Genomic DNA, 20948 nt, shown 5'->3' on the forward strand with positions numbered 1-20948 from the left:
TATCGCATATTTGAAAGCTGTTAAGAGAGTAGATCTTAAAGTTACCACGTTCTGTAACTATGTGTGGTGGTCATTTCACACTATATACAAATACTGAATCTCTGTGTTGTACACTGGAAACTCCAGATAATGTATGTCAGCCATACCTCAGTAAAAAGTAAGTCAACGAAAAAACAAAACAAAACAAAACAAAACAGGAAGACGCTTGCACTTTTGTGATGGAAGTCACATGAACCAATGACACAACAGGGCAGCTTTCATGTCAGCATTAAGGCCTAAAGAAGAGAGAAGAAAATGCTCAGGAGGGAGAAAAGTGCAGGAAAGCAAAGGGATCTGTTACTGGGAGAGTGATTTTGAAAACTGCGAAGACATATCTAAGGACACTGGAATTGAGGGAGACACAGTTGAATTTGCTGTAAAACTTGGTTAAAAAGCTTGGAAAGTAATAGTGAAAAGCAATAGCAACTCTCAAGAGTTAAACCAGCCAATTTACACACACAGTGTGCGTCCAATTGTCCCACAAAAGGAGCAAATGTTTTATGAAATTTTAAAAGCCATGCCCAAGCCACATAGATCATGACTTGGAATATTGTGGAGTTTCCAGAGATCGCTTAGACTGCTCGCATCTGGGTCGTCTCATGGAAAGCTCACTCCAGAGGAGCTGTAGCGTGCTTTGCGGGGAGTCGTTCTTGTAAACCTTGATTGTGGTTCAAAGAGTCTGCACCTGGGCAGCAGGGCGGCAACTATACATGCTTCCCTGTTTTGTCTTAAACTCTGTTACCCTCAGGCACTCATATCACTTACCCGTTCTGGCGGCCACCCAGCTAGCAAATTAAGACTGTGTGGATTGGTAGCTCTGCTGCTGGTCCTCGGGCAGGTTCTCTGGGCAGTCCTTCTGTGTGACGGGAGCAGCGACGGAAGCCCAGACAGCCTGGCGCGTTGTGAAGCGCTCAGTAAACAGGAGCGAGGCCGGCAGTGACGGCGCTTTTTGTCCACTCTTGAACACCACATCCGTAACAGTCCGCCTTTTCAGGAGTGTGTGGCTTGTATGAGATTGCACTTGTGATTTTACTTAGCATAATATCTTGTTTGCAGCAGACTGTGCAATAAAATGCCTCTCTCCTTCCTGTATAGACTCTCCAGACACACTGTACTTCCTTACCTGCTCTGCAGACACCAGGTAAGCGGTCTGCCCCCTGACTGACTGGGGAGATCACATGTGGTTGAACAGACCTGGGTTATAACTTACTCAGCTGGGCGAGCTCTCTGATCTCCTGACTTCCAGCATCTCTGCCTTCAGATCCAAGGATGGATTTACTGCTGAGGCCCAGGCAGTAGGTCATAGATTAGGAAATGCATAGTGGACTATGATTTTCATTTGTACATACTTTGATTATTTAACGTGCTCATAAAGAATCTACAGCATTAATGTAGAGACGTGTTCGAGTAGTAAAACTGGTCACACTCTATTTTGGAGGGGGGATTCTATGTTTTTTGATGAATTTAAGAATGAGGCTAAATTTTACTGTCAAAAACAGACAACTTTAAACTGTTTTACAAACAAATTCATGAATGATAAACTGTCTTCAAAGGAAATTTTCAACTCATTGTGCTTATGAGTTACGGTTACAAGCTGTGTGGTCAGGCCACTGAGGATGCCTGTGCCTATGCTCTCTGGCCAGGCCCTGCTCCACTCACGTGACCAGCCAGTCCTCTTAATGACAGGACTTAATTAGTCCCTGGCCACTGGTGAGCCACCTGACATCAGGTGCTAGCCTCCCCCTCCCCCGAGGAGCCCAGACTGCTGCCGGTGGGGGTGTGTTGCCCCTGGACCCTCTGTGTAGGGTCCCCTGTCCCTTAGACCCCTGACGTCCCTGTTGCCGTCTCCAGGCTGGGCAACTACAAGGCTTGCAGGTCTGCGAGGTGCAGCCCAACACAAGCACAGGGTGTGTCTAAATCAACCTCTTTTCTGAGCACATACAGAATTCTGAGATAAGTATGTCGGGGCCACAGACAGCAGCTGTTCCTCAGATACACACCAGGGACGCAACGTCTGCATCTGGAATAATGGGATTTTCTGATGAATGAAAGGGTAAGAAGTACAATTTCTCTCAGACTTGTGATGTCAGGAAGAAAATTTTGTTCTAAACTCACGTGTCTTATGTCTGAACAAATATATATATATAAAAGGCATACTACGTCATTTAAAGTATGGCATTGAAATTCTTTCTTGAATTATGCACATTTAAACATTAATAAAATGAAGGTTCTAAATTCCCTACCAAACCAATATAAAAAAGCAATGCCAACCAAACATTTTTAAGAACATGCCCAAACCATCCTGTTCTTCTGTGTTAAATACAGTCGTTAAAACATAAGCATATGGTTTCAATTCTTAACATAAATTTCTTGTATGCAAACTTATGTAAGCATACGCCTAAGTATCAGACGTGTGAAGTTTGAAGCAGCAAACTCTCAGTTAGAACCTACAGTTTACAGGGCAGGGCGTGATGCCAGAACGTCACTGCTGGCCACTCCCAGGCTCAAATCCACATTAACTGTGCAGTTTATTCTCTGGCAAGTATAGTTTTAAAGAGGCTAATTTCCTGATGGTTCTCATCTTTTCTTATTCTCCAATCATTATCAAGTCTCCAGCTGTGGTGTTTTCTGGCAGACAAAGCAAAATAAAGTAGAAATGTATGAAATACAACAATGAAGCCTGGAACTAGGGATGGAGTACATTTAGCTGAAAGGCCAGAGACAGAGATGAGGTTAAAAAAAAAAAAAGAAAACCAATAGAAAATAAAAGGCTCTTCTGTGTAGTTTACAAGTGTAGCTTAATTAGGTGCATTTTTGAGGGAAATGAAACATGGTCAGACCGCATGAGCCAAACGGTCCTCTGTGTGTGTGTGTTGTGTGCACGTGCACACACACATGTGACAAGACCTCTGGCCTTCAGTCATGGAGTGTTAACATTTCCTTGAACTAATATTATGTACCATGTTTATCCCCTACTGAATAAAAGGGAATATATTCTTTCCATAAAAGTTTGATCAATATAGAGCTTAACATGTTACCTAGTATATTCAGACAACTGAAATTTCAGGTTTGAATTAAAGAGAGTGAAGCAACTGATTTGAATAAGACCATCGGTAGATTATACTCATCTAGTATAATATCTGCAAACGCTGAGTCTTTTATCTTTCAGTAACTACTTTTATGTATCTAATAGGCAGAGGGTAAATGGCCAACTGTTACACTTCACACTGTGAGTTGCCTTCAGATTCTGTGTTGTGCCGTGTCGGGAGAACTTCATTACCAGTCTAAACCGTGTCTTTCACCTCCGGTCCAGCCAGTAGAACGCGTCCCGTGAGAGAACCCATTTAGTAGTAACTGGCTCAAGCAAAGCTGGTCTACAAGAGAGGCTGGCGCCTAGTGGAGGAAGAAAGTCCTCGTAAAGGCTTCCCGGGAGTCAGGGTGAGTGACTCAGCAAGAACTAACCTTGGGTGGGAGAGGAGGGTGGGGCGGGGGCAACCCTCCTGCACTGAGCTGAACAAAGCCCTCTGGGAGTTTTGCCACTCCCCGACCCGAAAAACGGGGTCCGGTTTCCCCTGGGCTGCAGGGACTTGGTGATGTAAGGCTTGGGAGGAGGGGTTCATCTCTTTAGGTGGCAACGTCTTGTTTACACTCACACGGGGGAAGAAAAAAAAAACCTATGTAAAATGTCAGTCCTAAGCCCTGACATTTCTTCTCTTGCATTAAAAACAGGGTTAGGTTTAGCATTAGATCCAGTTTTTCTAGAACTTCAGAAGCTAGAAAACCACTTCTTAGAGCTAGATTTTTATAAAGGCCTTAGAACAAAATTCATGCATAGTGAAAACTCTATAATAATATTGAAAAACAGTAATAACTAGGAGTTGGACAGCATGCTTCTCTTTGAGAAAGCAGCTTTTAGTGCAGATTCAATGGACTTCAGTGGTTAATGTTGAATATACTGACAATAGTTAATAATTATGGAATCTTTATACCCTATGTGGATTATCTCATTTAAGAGATGAAGAAAATGAGGGTTAGAAAGATTAAGTAAATGGCCTGAAGTCTCACAACCTAGCAGTAGTAAAGTTAATGTTTAAACTCAGGTTTATTTCATTCTAAAACTCAAGACTTTAATCTCTACAGATGGAGTCTCTTCACAATGACTTAACCCCCCCAAATTTGGCAGAGCCATGGGGATAGAAAAAGTCACTCCAAGTTGCTACCTCACAACCTAGTGAAAGAAGCAGGTTTATAAACAAACTTATATTTATAACATTTGTAAACTCTGATGGATTAAAGCCATACATAGAAGTCTGGGAGCTTGGAAGACTGCAGGGCCGGAGGAACGTCTCATACCGAGAATATTTTCAGCATGTTTATGGTTACTGTTTTAGGGGAGTAATTGATTCAAAACTGTTACCTAGGGAGGCATTTCCTGCCTTTGACTTACCCTTCAAAAGGTCAGGCTGTGCAATAAATGTTCATAAAGAAGGTTTAATAGACAGAAATTCTTGGTTCTAAAAACTGGCTCGTATGTTTAAGAGTTGTTGCCAAATCCCTACCAGTGGGCTTGGGTGGACGGAGAATGTGTGGATGGGCTGGGCTGCTGTGGACCCGCCGTGACCAAGTCCCTGACAACGTGCAGATCAAACACTGGGACGATGGTGGCCTGGATACACACAAGTTCCTTTTTACCACGTACAGTGCAAAATTCTGTGTGTGTGTGTTTTACTTGCTACAGGAGGCTTTTATTAACTTTGCAATTTGGAAAACATCATATCATGAAAATTTAAATAGAAGATCTCACTGGAAGCAATTTAAAGACAATGCGGACTTGAAATGGAACAGGCAGTAGAGAAGGACAGAGGGTCAGAGCCAGCGAAGAGTAAGTAAATTCTTTGATGCACCCCCCTCATCTATGCCCGAACTCTGTTCACGCCTTCCCAAAGGTTATCTCTAACGCTAATTGCCTGTTTGCATCCTGTCCTTCTGAGAAACTGGAGCTGCCCTGTCGGTGAACATAAAATGCCTTGTGTGGAATCAGGTCCACTGCCGGGGACACCGGGGTCTGGAGCTAATTACAGACCTGCGCCCGGCGGAGGGGGTCGGGCAGAGCCGAGCTGGCATCTGAATGTTAATCAGCGTTAATGAAAGCAGAACTCGGAGAGTGATCACCTTGACAAATGGCACCCCCCAGTCCTTCATCCAAAGAGCAAAGTTGTCCAGGCTGTTCAAAAGTGAGTCACAGTATGTCCCCTGTAGTTTTGTGCAGAAATGAGGAATTAAATGTATCAGGGGAACTGAAGGCTCGCACTCTCCAGGCCCTTCTCTTCCTGGGGCGGGAGGCCAGGAGGGGGAGGGAGACGGAACCCCAACATCAGGCAAGGGCGTCTCTGTGCTGAGCAAAATGAAGACCAGCAGGAGCAAGCGGCCCTGTTCAGTAAAAACCATCCTAAAGCAAGAAGCCCACTTTCCAACAGGGACTAAGCCCAAAGCCCAGGTCCGGAGGGGGGGCTGTGGGGTCCTGGGACTGGACTCTGTGCCCTGGGTGACACTGGTTGAGAACTTTCCTCGCAGAGGAGACCTGGGAGCGAGGGCACCTCCTCCCAGTGTACATTGGAACCCAGTTTCTGTCCTCCATCAACTCACTCAGTGCCCTGCTAGGAGCTTTGGTGCCACCCATGCTTTTTACTAGTTTGATCTGTCATTTTCAATAAATGCTCGTGTCATCTTCACAGGTCCCACTTTAAAGACTCTGCTCTATAGTCTGCACTATAAATACGTAGGAGGCTGATGAAAGTCGAGGGAAAGGTAAGCAAAGTAAGAAAGATAAGTGAAGTTCTCTCTTTACTTACCTTTTCTCTCTCCTCCTCTGAGTCCAGAGATAATGTCTAGAATGTGTTGTGTCACAGAAGTTAGAGACATATAAATAAAAAATTACCTTCCAGTACAATAATCCTGATCATATGGTGAAAACTGCAAAAAGGAAAAGTCCTGCAGGAAGAGGTGACGTGACCCATCGCACGCCACTGAGGGGTAGAGATTTTAAACAGCAGCTGCTGAGTGCTTAGCTAACGTTGTACCTGTTAAAGCTAATTATTCTGTTTCTCAATTTTTTTGACTCCGGACAGCTAGAGTACAACGGGGAGGCCACTTCAGGGCACCAGTCTTGAGGTGGGATGGGGAGATGCGGCAAGTTAGAACTGGGGTATGTCTCGCCACTGTGATTACAGAATGGGAGACAGAAGCGAACACACTAACACCAAGTTTACCTGCACTTTGAGGGTGACAGGCAAAGTTATAGTTAGGTCTTAATATAGAATAGATTACATTTTCACACCATGAATTTTTTTTCAGTTTTAGTATGTGTGCTGCTTATTAATGACTCCCAATCTATTAAACCTTAAGTATATAAAACTTTTCCCCCTTTACCTTCTTCACATTGATCTCAGCTTCATAGTTTGAATGTTTTCATCATGTTTTGATTCCTCAGTGCCACCTGCAGTTTACTTGCTGTGTCACCACCAAAGCCAGGGTCTCCTTCGCCTCTGGAAGCGGGATGAGGGTAGTGCCTGACTGGGTTCTCTTTGTGCAGAAGTGGGGAGGCCACGTCAAGGAGCAGAGCCGAGGGAGTGAGGTGCAAACTGACCACAGTTCAATGTGTTTAGTGAAAAACAAAGTACCTACGCATGAAGGGGTGATGAGGTTCAGTGTTTCTGTTCTGCCTCGATTCCACAGGGACGTAATCTGGGGAGATTATGCCCCCCAAAACCACATGGCCCTGGCCCTCTGCTTACCGCGGCCGCCTCAACAGAATACGAAGAAAACAAAATAAATCATTGTCAAATATTACAAGTTTATGTCTATACATGATACAACCGTAAAGTGAGGGGTATATAAAATGGTAACGTGTACTGCTCTAAGAAGGAGGCAACACAAAAATAAACGTGCAGTACAGTGACGCGTACTTGGCACCGAGTACATCCTGTATCTGTCTGACTTCAGTAATCACCTTAATCAATACATATCTTTTGTTATGTAAAACCACCACCAACCGAAGAAGAATGTGACACTGAGACAGAAGGGGTTCAGACCAAACCTCCCCAAAACGTGCCACTTTGGACAGTCAAGGCCCAAAAGACTTAGAAAGAACCTTTAACCTCCCCCCTAGCTACCTAAAAGAATTGAGACAGGAGGCCTGGCTCAGACACAGAGCTATGAGCACAGGTAACTTTCATCTGAATGACCCATCTGTACAGCAGGGCAAACATCGAATTAGCAAACACCTGTTTTTCTCCTGGCCCTGGGAATCACCCTCCTCCTTTCAGAAGGACGCCGTGTACGCCTCCACTGCCAGACCTGCCTTTCAGTCTTACAGGACTCCCGTGGCTATGAAGTTAAATTTATTTTTCTCTAGTTAATCTGCTTTATGTCAATTTAATTACTAGACCAGCCAGAGAACCTAGAAAGTAGAAGGTAAATTTTTCCTCCCCAATAAGACCATATAAATAATTTGCAACCCTTAACATAGCTGAAAATTAATATTAATGAGACAAATCATGGTGTATTCTAACTGGTTGCTGATTCTACTTTACTGTGTAAATCAACACTGTCCTCCAACAATCCCTGACAATGTTTTAAGAAATTTCAGTGCATTCTGGTATTTTTTGTTGGGTGCATCTGACTTTTCTGAAGTTACCAGTCTAAATGTTAGCCCCACCTTCAGAGAAAAGTTTCCTATAAGCCACCATGAAAACAACAGTCTTTCAGTTGCTGGAATCAGAGCCCAAACTCTGGTCAGAACCCACAGTTACCAGTACACTGGTTCCAACCCATTTCCAACTTACCTGTAGTAACACCTACTTTTGGCTTAGAAATTTAATTGTTATTTTCTTATTCAAATATTCCATAGTTTAAGTTTCTTCTATTGAATACCAATATTTTATATATATATATGGTTATGTTTAAATAAAAACTTTATGCTAAAGGCATATTTCTAATTATTTCTAATCACAGCTATAAGTAAGATTAATTTTACAAGATCATGACTCAGGTGATTTTAGTGTGTGGTTGTCAGCATTTGTGGGGGGAAACAAAAGATGAGAAGCATGTCTCCTCTTTCTGATTTGTGACATTGTCACAATTACCCTCCTTTTCTCAATCCTCTAACCCTTATCCTGTTAAAGATTTTCTCATGCAAATAACACAAAAAGATAACTATCTGTTAAATATAGGTAGTCAAGTTGGTCCTAAGAGTGTTCATTTATCTTCCATAAGTGACTAAAACGGTTCTGCTTTTTCTTGTAGAAAATGTTATCTTTAATCATTCATCCACACTGATAAAATTCCATTAGTCTAGGTTTGAAACTCTGCCAAGTAACTATTGCTTTAAAAACACACTATTTTGGTTTGCTTATAACAGAAAGACAATTATCAGTGTTAACATGAGCAAAAGTTAATGTATGAAAAGAAAAATACTCTGAATGCCTGATTATGATGGTCATTGTGGTCACTCCTTCAGGTATTTATTGGGTGCCTATTACATTCAAGACTATTGTGCTTAAAGAAAAGGATTGTTCACAACAGTGGGGGACCTTAACACCCCACTTACATCAGTGGACAGATCATTCAGACAGAAAAGTCAATAGAAACACAGGCCTTAAATGACATATTAGATCAGATGGACTTAATTGATATTTACAGAGAATTCCATCCAAAATCAGCAGAATACACATTCTTCTCCAGTGTACATGAAACTTTCTCCAGGAAATAGCACATGTTGGCCCACAAAGCAAGCCTCAGTAAATTTAAGAAAACTGAAACAATATCAAGCATCTTTTCTGACCACAACGCTAATAAGGTTAGAAATCAACTACAAGAAATAAAACTGCAAAAACCACAAACATGTGGAGGCTAAACAGTATGCTGCTAAACAACCAATGGATCACTGAAGAAATCAAGGAGGACATCAAAAATACTGAGGGATGAAGGAAAATGAAAACATGACAACCCAAAACCTATGGGATGCAGCAAAAGCAGTTCTCGGAGAGAAATCATACAGTGGGGTAGAAATAAATGAAATAAGAGATTAGAAAACAACAGAAAGGGCCAATGAAACCAAAAGTTGGTGTTTTTAGAAGATAAACAAAATCAATAAACCTTTAGCCAGACTCATCAAGAAAAAAAGAGAGGTGGCCCAAATTAATAAAGTCAGAAATGAAAAAGACGTTACAGCCAACAAACAAATACAAAGGGTTCTAAGAGGCTACTGTGAGCAACTATATGCTAACAAAACGGACAACCTAGAAAAATGGACAGCTTCTTAGAAAGGTACAATCTCCCAAGATTGAATCAGGAAGAAACAGAAAATACTAACAGACCAATTACCAGCACTGAAATTGAATCAGTATCTAAAAAACTGCCAACAAACAGAAGTCCAGGACCACATGGCGTCACAGGCAAATTCTACCAAACATTTAGCTGTACCAAACCATTGCAGAGGAAGGAGCACTTCTAAACTCACTCTATGAGGCCACCATCACCCTGATATCAAAACCAGACAAAAATATCACACACACAAATTATAGGCCAATATCACTTATGAATATAGATGCAAAAATCCTCAACAAAATACTAGCAAAGCAACACCAACAATATGTTAAAAAGATCATACACCACGATCAAGTGGGATTTATCCCAGGAATGTAAGGAGTTTTCAGTATTTGCAAATCAATCAATATGTTATACCACATTAACAAACTGAAGACTAAAACTCATATGATCATCTCAACAGATGCAGAAAAATATTTTGATAAAATTCAACATCCATTTATGATAAAAACTCTCCAGAAAGTGGGCACAGAGGGAACACACCTCATCAAAATAAAGACCACATATGACAAACCCACAGCTAACATCATACTTATTGGGGAAAAACTGAAAGCATTTCCTCTAAGATCAGGAACAAGGTAAGGATGCCAACTCTTGCCACTTTAATTCAACATAGTTTTGGAAGTCCTAGCCACAGCAATCAGAAAAAAGAAAGAAAAGAAATCTAAATTGGAAAAGAAGAAGTAAAACTGTCGCTGTTCGCAGATGACGTGATACTATACACAGAAAATCCTAAGGAGGCTACCAGAAAACTACTAGAGCTCATGAATGAATCTGGTAAAGCTGCAGGATTCAAAATTAATATACAGAAATCAACTCCATTTCGATACACTAACAATGAAATAAATAGCAGAAAAATTAAGGAATCAATCCCACTTACCATTGCATCACAAAGAATAAAATACCTAGGAATAAACCTACATAAGGAGGCAGAGGACCTGTACTCTGAAAACTATAAGGCACAGATGAAAGAAAATGAAGACAAAAGAAACAGATGGAAATACATATTGTGTTCTTGAAATGGAAGAATCAATATTCTTAAAATGTTCACACTACCTAAGGCATTACAGATTCAGTGCAATCCCTATCAAATTGCCAGCAACATTTTTCACAAAACTGGAACAAAAATTTTAAAAATCTGTATGGAAACACAAAAGACCCCGAATAGCCAAAACAATCTTGAGAAAGAAGAATGGAGCTGGGGGAATCACGCTCCCTGACTTCAGACTACACTACAAAGCTACAGTAATTAAAACAGTATGTTACTGGCACACAAAAAAACACACATAGACCAATGGGACAGGATAGAAAGTCTGTAAATAAACCCACACACTTATGGTCAATTAATCTATGACAGAGGCAAGAATACACACTTGAGAGAAGACAGTGTCTCCAATAAGTGGTGCTGGGAAAACTGGACAGCTACATGTAAAAGAGTGAAATGAGAACATTTTCTAACACCATATACAAAAATTAACTCAAAATGGATTAAAGACCTAAATGTAAGGCTGGATACTATAAAACCCCTAGAGGAAAACATAGGAGGAACACTCTTTGACATAAATTTCAGCAATATTTTTTTTTGAACCAGCTCCTAGAGTAATGGAAATAAAAGCAAAAATAAACAAATGGGGCCTAGTTAATCTTAGAAGCTTTTGTACAGCAAAGGAAACCATAAACAAAATGAAAAGACAGCAGAATGGGAGAAGATATTTGCAAATGATGCATCTGACAAGGAACTAATTTCCAAAATATACAAATAGCTCATACAGCTTAATAACAAAAAAAAAAAAAAAAAAAAAACCCCAATCAAAAAATGAGCAGAAGACCTAAACAGACATTTCTCCAAAAAAGACACACGGATGGCTAACAGGCACATGACAAGCTGGTCAATGTCGCTAATTATCAAGAGAAATGAAAAATCAAAACTACAGTGAGAGATAACCTCACACCAGTCGGAATGGCCATCATTAAAAAGTCTACAAATAATAAATGCTGGAGAGGGTGTGGAGAAAAGGGAACCCTCCTACACTGGGAATGTAAATTGATGCAGCCACTATGGAGGACAGTATGGAGGTTCCTTAAAAAACTAAAAATAAGACTTACCATATGATCCAGTAATCCCACTCCTGGGCATATATTCTGAGAAAACTATAATTCAAAAAGACACATGTACCCCAATGTTCACAGCAGCACTGTTTACAATAGCCAAGACATGGAAACAACCTAAATGTCCATCAACAGATGACTGGATAAAGATGTAGCATATATACACAATGGACTATTACTCAGCCATAAAAAAGGATGAAATATTATCATTTGCAGCAACATGGATGGACTTAGAGATCATCATACTAAGTAAGTCAGACAGCGAAAGACAAATATATGACATCACTTATATGTGGAATCTAAAAAAAATGATACAAATTCTATTTACAAACCACAGACTCATGAACATAGAAAACAAACTATGGTTACCAAAGGGGAAAAGGTGGGGAGGGATAAATTAGCAGCTGGGGATTAACAGATACACATTACTATATGTAAAATAGATAAAAAGCAGGGACCTACTGGATAGCACAAGGAACTATATTAAATTTCTTACAATAACATAGTGGAAAAGAACCTGAAAAGAAAAAATATACACGTATATGTATAACTGAATCACTTTGCCGTACACCTGAAATTAACCTTGTAAATCAACTACACTCCAGTAAAAAATCCTTCAGAAAAGGATTGATGAGTGTTTTCAGCTGTGTTTTGTTAGCCTTATAGTTCTTAGTTCCTGCTTCCTCCTGTCTTGGTCAGCTGTTAAGTTTCTTGCAGCCAAATATTTTATCTGAAGGGTAAGTTTTTATTCACTGAGGACATAAGAGAAGGAATAGGAACAGAACCATAGAAGCCGAGGGGTCTGCTGCTGATCAAATACCTGCTCTCTGTTAATCTGACTCACCTGCTAAGCCATTTCCGTGCAGTCCATCAACCACTTATCATTAGGAAAAATACCAAGGCCACACAGTCACACTGCATCCTCTCAAATGGTTTCTGTGTCAAGGCTTCTGAGACAGGAGGGAAAGGGACGGACGCAACCGCTAAATACATGATGGAGGGGTGCCACACTTAGGGTGTGATAAAAACCAGCTTGAACCGGCTGAAGCCAAGGTGGCATCAAGAATAGTCTGGTCATTGACCTTTAGCTCGCTCTACCTTCATTGTAACACTGAAAATCACTCCCCCACCTCATATGCCATGACTGTTCCCAGGCGGACCATAAAATGCCAAAAAGCAGGCTGTGGCCCATTTCCTGGGAAATCCTCACCCTTCCCCAGAATAGCAACACTATTCCTGCCATTTGTCAGCCGATGAAATTACTCAGCCCATGAAACCAACCACCTCATGCCCCGGGGCCGCTCACTTCCTGAGACAGTCTGCATTTTGCCAATGGAGTATGTCTCTCCAATTAAACTGGCCTTCCCTTTTCTTGAATTCTTTCCTGCGTGATGCCAAGGACCCTCACTTGGTGGTCAGTCCTAAGGACTCCTGCGGGTCAGGACGTGACATTTCCCGCCCCCCCAGCAACACTTGGGCTAAATCTTAAAACTCTGAGTAGGGTTATGTAGCATTTCATGACAGAGCCGGAAGTCAGCATCCTGAACTTGATAGTCCTATTACGGCAAAAAGATGCTAAGAAAGAAGTCCTTTGTAAAACGGCATGAAACAGATCCCGCTATTAGCTACTTTTAGTTTCTGATGATACGTTCTGCGTAATGTTTCAGTCAAGTCCCTGTGCCAAAGTGGTGATCTTTGGAATAATTTTTACCCTGAGTCTATGAAATGATAGCCTTAGAAAAGCCACTGTAAATCTCAGAGCTCCCACTGTGGCCAGTGACAGCTGATAAATGGAAATGGAGAAACAGCAAGCAATGCAAATACAGAGCAATTTGCCTGAGTCCTGGCCCCCCTGCGGGAAGCTGACGGCACTGCTGCCTTATTATGGTCACTTGCCTTGCAAACTGTAGATCTCCCCAACACTGCTCTGCCGGGCGATGTGGTGCCAGTACGCGCTGCGAGGAAGAGAGATGGATTTGGGTAACGTCATTGGTTCAGTCAGGCTTGTCTGAAGCTAAAAAAAGAAGAGAAAAAGAAAAAATGTGTCTTAGGCCTTATTTAAAATGTTAAATTGAAATCTGCTCCCTTACAAGTTCAGGGTTAAATGTGGGTGACAGACGCTGTTTTAGTCACTGCCGAATCTACTGTTTTCCCGGTATCATTTTTTAAAAAAAGTAAAGTCACGATTTAAAAAATACAAAATGAACACTTGTAAACAATTGATCTCACACATTAATTAAGAAGGGAACAAAAAGATAGTACCACTGATTCCGAGGAGAATTCAAAGGGCATACAGCCAACCAGGAATGCTGGTAAACAGAGCAATAATCAACTGTATTCAACCAGACAAGTTTATTTGCATTTCTATGAGCAAGAATTATCTGTGTTACTACCAGCTTTTGACAATTTATTGAATTGTAAAATAGCTCAAAAAATGGAGGTGCAGGCCCTTTCAGATACAGATTCCCCAAGTGGTGCCAAACACAAGATACCAATTTTTTTACCCATTTCAACGTCTTAGTTTTTCCTGACACCCACTCCCAGCCTTACCCAATGGCTTGTTTCTTAAACAGAACTTTCTCTTTGCTCCTGTGATAGGATGTTGTACGTATCAAAAAAAAGTTTGCCTGAGAAGTCCTGTGATGAAAGTGTGGCCTGTTTTCTTACTTGCAAGACACATTTTAAGGTTAGCTACAGAGATTCACACAACATCACATCAGGTGATGCTCAGGCACATGACTAGTTCAAAGAAAAGAATACTTTGCATTTTCAAGAGAGAAATTCATATTTATTGGTTCACGCCAGGTTTTTTTTTTTTTTAAAAAAACACCTAGAAATGGTTTTATTTGGCTTTAGCACACATTTCTCTGATGCAGTCTGAGCAAAGGTTCACTTTCTGACAGACCATGAGCGATCCTCTAATCCGTGAAATCTCACATTTCCCATGTTTACCACCTGACTCTCGGCAACCCTGGGAACTGTGCAGAGCACCGGGGGGGCATCGTGCTGCAGTCCCACTGGCTCACTGGGTGTACCCCCAACGGAGCTCCCCCTGCTCGGATAGTCCTCACAGTCTGCATCCAGTGTCACTGCCCTTCCCTGCTGTCCCGCGTCCCTGCTTCGCTACAGCAGGCCCTTGAAAGCCACAGTAAACTAGGAAGCTCTCACATTTTAACAGAATGTGAAGCCATAGACCTTGAACGTATTTATTTGATTTCACTGTTTTAGTAATAAAGCATTTCCTGAACTGCTGTGTCTTGCCACAAAAGTGTCCTCAGTGTATTTAAAAGTCTGGCCCTGTTGAAAATATATATATATATATTTAAAGATGGCTTCAAACATAGCAACATTGCAGCTAATTTTTCTATTTTTCAAAATTTGCTGCATTTCAGAGTTTTCCGTTTTATTTTCAAATAGGTGTACTAACCCAGCCACATCGCATGGTTGGTAGGCAGAGGGCACTGGGGAGAAGCCAGACTTGGGGTTTCAGTAGGAAATCTTTGGGATGCTCGTTAACCACGTGCATTTCCAGTTCTTCCCCAGTCCTAACAGCTGGAGAGTCTCTGTGGGTGGGTTATGCATGCTAAGACACAAAATATCCTTACACACACTCATACCTATCACCCACTACTGTCAGGGACAGAGGGAGGCAAGACTCATTCTTTGAAATTGCCACTGGGACAAAAGGGCCTTCACCTTTCTCATGTGAGGCGTAAACTTAAACACATAAAATCTTTAATTAGTGTCAGCAGTGCCCATTAATAACATCAATTTATTGATAAAATGAATTTCATATTAATCGTACTTTTGTCTACTCTTTATTTTTTTTCTAGTATAATTTGTTTATTACCTAGCAATAGATCATCAGTGGTAAACTCTTCTTCCCAAAATTTGATGAAGGTGCTTTTTCTTCTTTTTTTTTTTTTAAATTCTGGGAAACATGTTTCTTCCCAAATGGTCAGTCTTAGGTGTCACGGTAACACAGTAAACATATTTTGTTTTCTAGAGACAAGTAACTGGAAGCCACTTGAAAATAATTTCCATAAAATTTTCACCTGATTCACCCCATATTGTTTTTTTCACCTCATTTCTCCATTTCTCTCTTCTCACTGTTTTCAAGTTCCAGGAGACCTTTCACCTTCTATTTCTTCATTTGTGTCTTTAGTTCTTCTTTATTTTACTCCAGTATTTAATTGCAGAAAAGGAGAACATTTTTATTTGAGAACTTGTATGTGGATATTCTTAGGATCATTACTTTTCATATTATAATCAATTAAAAGCATTAAGATAAAAATATGAAGTGCTATAGTAATTTCTCAACTGAAACAGCAATATATCAATCTGACCTGGAGTATTTTTAGGATCATAAAAGTATGGATAATTTAAAAAACACAGGGCAGTTTATATTTAAATTGCAAATAAACATCTATATAACATGTGTAAACGAGAAAATGATACTGTGACATCATTTCTAAGCAATTACCATATTTTAAGAAATCAAATAAGATGGATACATGTCTTCAAAGTTCTTTTATTTCTTCTCAGTGAGGATCTGTCCTGATGATTCTTTCCGCTGCCTCAGTCAGTGAGAAAATCCTCAAGAAATGGTAGAAAATTCTGCAAATCATACTGTCAGAGCTCCCACAGTAGTTAACTGTGGGCTCTTCCCTGCAGGCAGCAGTCATGTGCTTCTCCCAGGATCAGTATTTTGGAAGGATGCTTCAGCTTAGATGCGGAAATCAACTAGATCTAGAAGCAGTGAATTCAGTTCTTGAGACACTTGCCAACATTTCTTGCTATTTTTGACTCTCTCTCTCAGTTTCATTCTTTTTGAAACAGCGGTCAGTTCACTGGGATACTGAGCAATGAATCAGAAGTTGCTTATTAGCATCCGGAAAGAGTAACAGTTACAGCTCACCCTCTGGATAGTAGTAAAAACACTGGTGTTCCATTAGAGCTACAACTGCGCATCTCATGAAGCCCACATCCCAAGAATGATTCTGGCCCCAGGTGCCCTATAGAGAGCCAGCTAATACCGTCATCTGAGCATCATACAGATGAGACTTATGCTGCCTTCCAGTGGATGAGAAAAGAGACCCCAAAGCAAAGAACCTTATATTTAGAAGACTCATAAAGGTATAAACAAGGCTTGGCTGCTTCTGCTCGCCCCCATGTAGACAATATGTAAATAACACACGCATTTTTTAGTTGTCAACATCTGAGATTAGTGTACCATCTCAAAGAGGAGCCCAGCACCGTTTCCTGCCGCAGCCCGCTTCTCCCCCCCATCCCTAAACTGCAGAAAACGCTTGGAAGACGTTTGGCTGAAAGGGGTTGTCAGGAAACAGTCCTTCCTGGGCTGCTCACGGTTCTGCATTTCCTGTGACAACTTTCGTTCCTTACTATCGTTCAGGTATGTGTGCGCAGCACGCAGCCATGGGAGAGAGAGTGCCTTTCTCCAGGGCAGAGGGCAGATCTGGACATCATCAGGACAGGTCGTCACTGACGGCTCTGAGGCTGCCATGGTATGAGGAAGCCCAGGTGACCTGTGCGCACGTCACTCAAGGTCTGACCCCGGCTCAGAAAGTCTAGTAGTTCTCATCTTACAGACAGAAAAGCAAAATCCAGAAAGATGCAGGGGTTTGCTCAAGGTAAAACCCCAACTCCAGAACCTCTAACACAAAACAGCTCTCTTAACTTCTGAGTCCACTCTCTTCAGACTCTGATGCTGGTCCCTCCTGGGAAAACCCAGCTTCCTTCCCAACATAACACAACACGTGACAACACGGCCTTGGGTTCAGAGAGGACCTCTGCCCTCAAGCAGCGGAAGGGCCGGGTGACCGATGCGACTTTTGTTACCAGCACCTCATCCTTTTACCAAAATCATTATCCCGGTGACCTTCCTGCCTTCTGCAGTTTCCCTCTGTTCTTCTGGGACTCTCTTGGCCCTCGTGATAAACCTAATGCTAACTTGTGTTCCCCATGTGTATTTAAAAAAAAACTGTTAAATTAATTTTCCTCTTGCTCAGTCTCCCTAATTATTGCCTAGAATTTTAAAAAGCATGTTAGCACTTGAGACACGAATCTATACCATTGGGAGAGGAGAAATTAGCGTTTATAGACGAGCATTCACGGGTCGTTCTCTCTGTGCCCGGCACCGTGCACACTGGCCTCCTTGGTTACCCCATTTAACGCCCACGTAAACTGTCAACACACACGCCATCTGAACCTTATAGACAAGGACGGTGAGGCTCACGGGGTCATGTGACTTGCTGGCGGTGCCACACCGCTGAGCGACGTTCCCCCCTCTCTTCACAACTCGTAAAATAAATCACTGGACCCCTTTTCTTCAGATACGATGAGAATGACACCAATTGGGTCAATCCCACCGGACCAAGGCAGGGACACAAGTGCCTCTCTCCTGTGGTCGGAAAAGCACGCCCCGTCGGCGCGGCGGGGTCGCGGCGGGAGGCGCACGGGCCCCGCGGTCAGTGGCCCGGACACCGGCCCCCCCGCCGCCCCGCGTCCGCCCTCGGCAAGCTACCCGAACGTGTTTTAAGAGCCAAAGTTCTCCTTATCTGTGCACGAGAGTTAATACAACGTACCTTAACTGTGGTCATGAATACTCTACAAGATGACGCTCTTAGAGCGACAAGCACCGCGCCTGCCCCGCCTCAAGCACTCAGACCGCGGCCCCGTGCCTGCGGCCGCCGCGCGGGGAGCGGCTGCGCCTGCGCGGGGCCCCGCCGCGGGAGTCGCCCCCAGCGAGTGTGGCAGGAGCCTCAGGAAGGTGCGGGCGTCTGCCAGGATCCAAGTCTAAGAGCTTAACAGAATTATTAAAACAAAACAAAACAAAACAAAACAAAACAAAACAAAACAAAACAACCCTAGAAAGAGCAGTCTGACGACCAGGTGGTCGGTATGGGCAGGTGGGACACACCGCTAGGGAGGGAGGGAGTGTGGAGTGAGTGAGTGAGTGAGTGAGTGAGTGAGTGAGTGAGTGAGTGTGTGTGTGTGTGTGTGTGTGTGTGTGTGTGTGTGTGTCACCGCTAGGGAGGGATGTGTGTGTGAACATGCCCCGGGTTCTTCCGAGACCCGAGGGGACACTCTGGGGGAAAGAGGCGCTGCGAACTTCCCAGTGGTGTGGATGTGACAGGTGAAACGTATGTCTGTCTAAGGGAACATACTGCTCAGCGAGGAAATGCTCACTTCAAGTGCACCCGGTCCAGAACATCCAGGTTCATTTGTTCCTGGAAAAGAGCTCATGAAACTTGAAAACTGCATAGAAACAGAAGCCACAGAGACCATGAGCCAGCCAAGCTTGGCACTGCTTGGATTTGTTCAAACAGCCCTCTGAAGTTTGACTGTTTATGGACAATTGGTTTCTCACAGACTTGACTTAATTTTCCATAGGGGACGCCTCACACTCAATCTTCTATTTTATTGAAGATAAATGGGGAAAAAAAATAGAAGATACTTTGCTGAGTTTGTACCAGACTAACACATAAAATGTAATTTACAGTCATTTAATAGAAGCTGCTAGGTGACATTTAAAATTAGACTCTGTGGACTATTATTTTCATTACCTTGAGACAAAACGGATGTTATATATTTTAAACCATGTATTGACCAAAATACTTTCATAGAGGGTGAAAAACACTGGACTTTGGAATACCATCAGACATTACAAACATCTCCATAAATACTCTGAACACCATTATTACCTGTACTGAGTAATGCCTGTAAGAGAATATATTCTTTACCTCTGTCTACCTACCTACCATCTACTGTCTGTCATCTGTAAGCAGACGCATTTATAGAGGTACTTTTTGAACATAAGGAACATAATGAATACACAGCAAAACATTAACATGCAAAGATGTTTTAAATAAAAATTTTACTGTCTTTCTGTTTTTGAAATATATAAATATCTAGAGGGTATAATAAAGTTTAAATAATTAATTTCCAATGTCTGCCCATAATGAAAGCTGGGATGAATTTTAGTGGTGGTTTTAAAACTTCACTTGTTTAAAATTAGAGTTATTTTTTTGTTTTTTGTTTTTTTTGCTATTTCATGAATTAGTTAATAATTATTGAGCTTTTATGAAAGACCAGGTGGTATTCTAACATTCTGAAGTAGATGTTATTGTGCCTTTCCTCCAACTTTAAGAAGAGGTAGCTAAGGCACAGAGAAGTTAAGTGACTTGCACAAGGTCACACAGCTCTGCTCATCTTTCTCTAGAGTCTGTTTGGTTACCCACTATGTTTTGCTGCTTCCATGTAATGTGTATGCATGCACTGACTACATCCCAGGAATTGACAGCTGTGTTCACATTCTTTGAAAGTAGCCATAGTTATATTCCCAGGCAATTCTTGCATCAATTTCTTAGCTTTTAGTTTGCCCACTACTGGCCTACTTTCCTTTTTTTTTTTTTTTTTCTATTTTATAGCACTGTCTCAAAGAGCAGTCAGTCTGATTCTTTGGGTCATATATGTTTGAGTGCTGAATCATTCTTTCCCTAAGTAATCTGCCTTTTCTTTTTCTTTTTTCCTTTTTTTTAAAAATTAAGTATAGTTGATTTATAATATGCTGAGTCATCCTGATCGACCTTTGAAATCTGTTGTTTTCCTTTAAGGAAATTATTCTTGTAATTGCCAAGAGCAGACTGTTGCCCATGAACTAGTAAGACTAACATAGTTAAAAAAAGGAAAATCATTCTTACAGAGTTTCCTTATTATTGTTCTATTCTAGCAATACAAATAAAAGAAATAAAATTGTATTTTTTTTATGTGGAAGGTGAACTTTTTAACGTTAGGCAGTCATTTTCCTTATATATTATCAGTTCTAATCAAGTTATTAAATATATGTAAAATATATGTATGTTGTATTTTCTAAAGCGACATCTAGAGTACCTACAAATTTTAAGGGAAAAATGATCTTAAATAAAATCTTAGCTGTTGCACTGTTTTTATAGCTCCACTTATTAGAAAAATTACACGTTGCCTTCTCACCATTTCCTTCTCATTTGTGTATTGCAGTAAATGTATGCATTTCTTTCTGGTCTGTCTGTTTAGAGACTAAATTTCCCACAGTGTTCTTAAACAATAGGATCACAGGCCCACTGAAGTTATCCACCATAATCATTTTTTCTAATTGAGCTTGCGCTGGTTTATTACAATCAGTGTTTGTCAATCAGTAAAAGAAAATTTCACAAAAATGCAAATGGCATTTCCCAGCAGGGAACTGGCCACTGTCAGTAATAATGAAGGCTCTTATCTATGGTTGATAATTGATAATACTGAGCAATAGAATCAAGAATAGAACTTTGGAGAATGAATTTATTAACAGATATTCCTATATATTAGATTCCTATATATATATATATATATATATATATCACAGGGATTACAAG

The 20948-nt window shown here is 41.3% G+C and overlaps 1 protein-coding gene and 1 long non-coding RNA gene across 8 annotated transcripts in view; one reads left to right on the forward strand and one right to left on the reverse strand.

The window, feature by feature from the left end:
* Window positions 1-20948, reverse strand: part of DOK6 (docking protein 6) — a 281383-nt gene that overhangs the window by 57906 nt on the left and 202529 nt on the right. For all 4 annotated transcript variants that reach the window (XR_004316276.1, XR_004316278.1, XM_032470717.1 and 1 more), the window contains exon 7: window positions 13432-13549. Coding sequence is in view for 2 of the 4 variants with exons in the window: in XM_032470717.1 (XP_032326608.1) it covers window positions 13432-13549 (118 nt within the window). In the remaining 2 variants the exon portion in view is untranslated. The remainder of the gene's footprint in view (window positions 1-13431; window positions 13550-20948) is intronic.
* LOC116660677 lies at window positions 896-8795 on the forward strand. Of its 4 annotated transcripts, XR_004316281.1 has the most exons (6): window positions 896-1180; window positions 1984-2092; window positions 3353-3477; window positions 4778-5273; window positions 5775-5847; window positions 6530-8795. It is a non-coding gene; the product is annotated as an uncharacterized LOC116660677 (long non-coding RNA). The 4 variants fall into 4 exon arrangements; XR_004316280.1 differs by having other exon boundaries at window positions 896-2092; XR_004316282.1 differs by lacking the exons at window positions 896-1180; window positions 1984-2092 and having other exon boundaries at window positions 2510-3477; window positions 4778-4921; window positions 5031-5273.

This window comes from Camelus ferus, chromosome 30 (genome assembly GCF_009834535.1).
Source record: "Camelus ferus isolate YT-003-E chromosome 30, BCGSAC_Cfer_1.0, whole genome shotgun sequence".
In the NCBI taxonomy this organism is placed as follows: Eukaryota; Metazoa; Chordata; class Mammalia; order Artiodactyla; family Camelidae; genus Camelus; species Camelus ferus.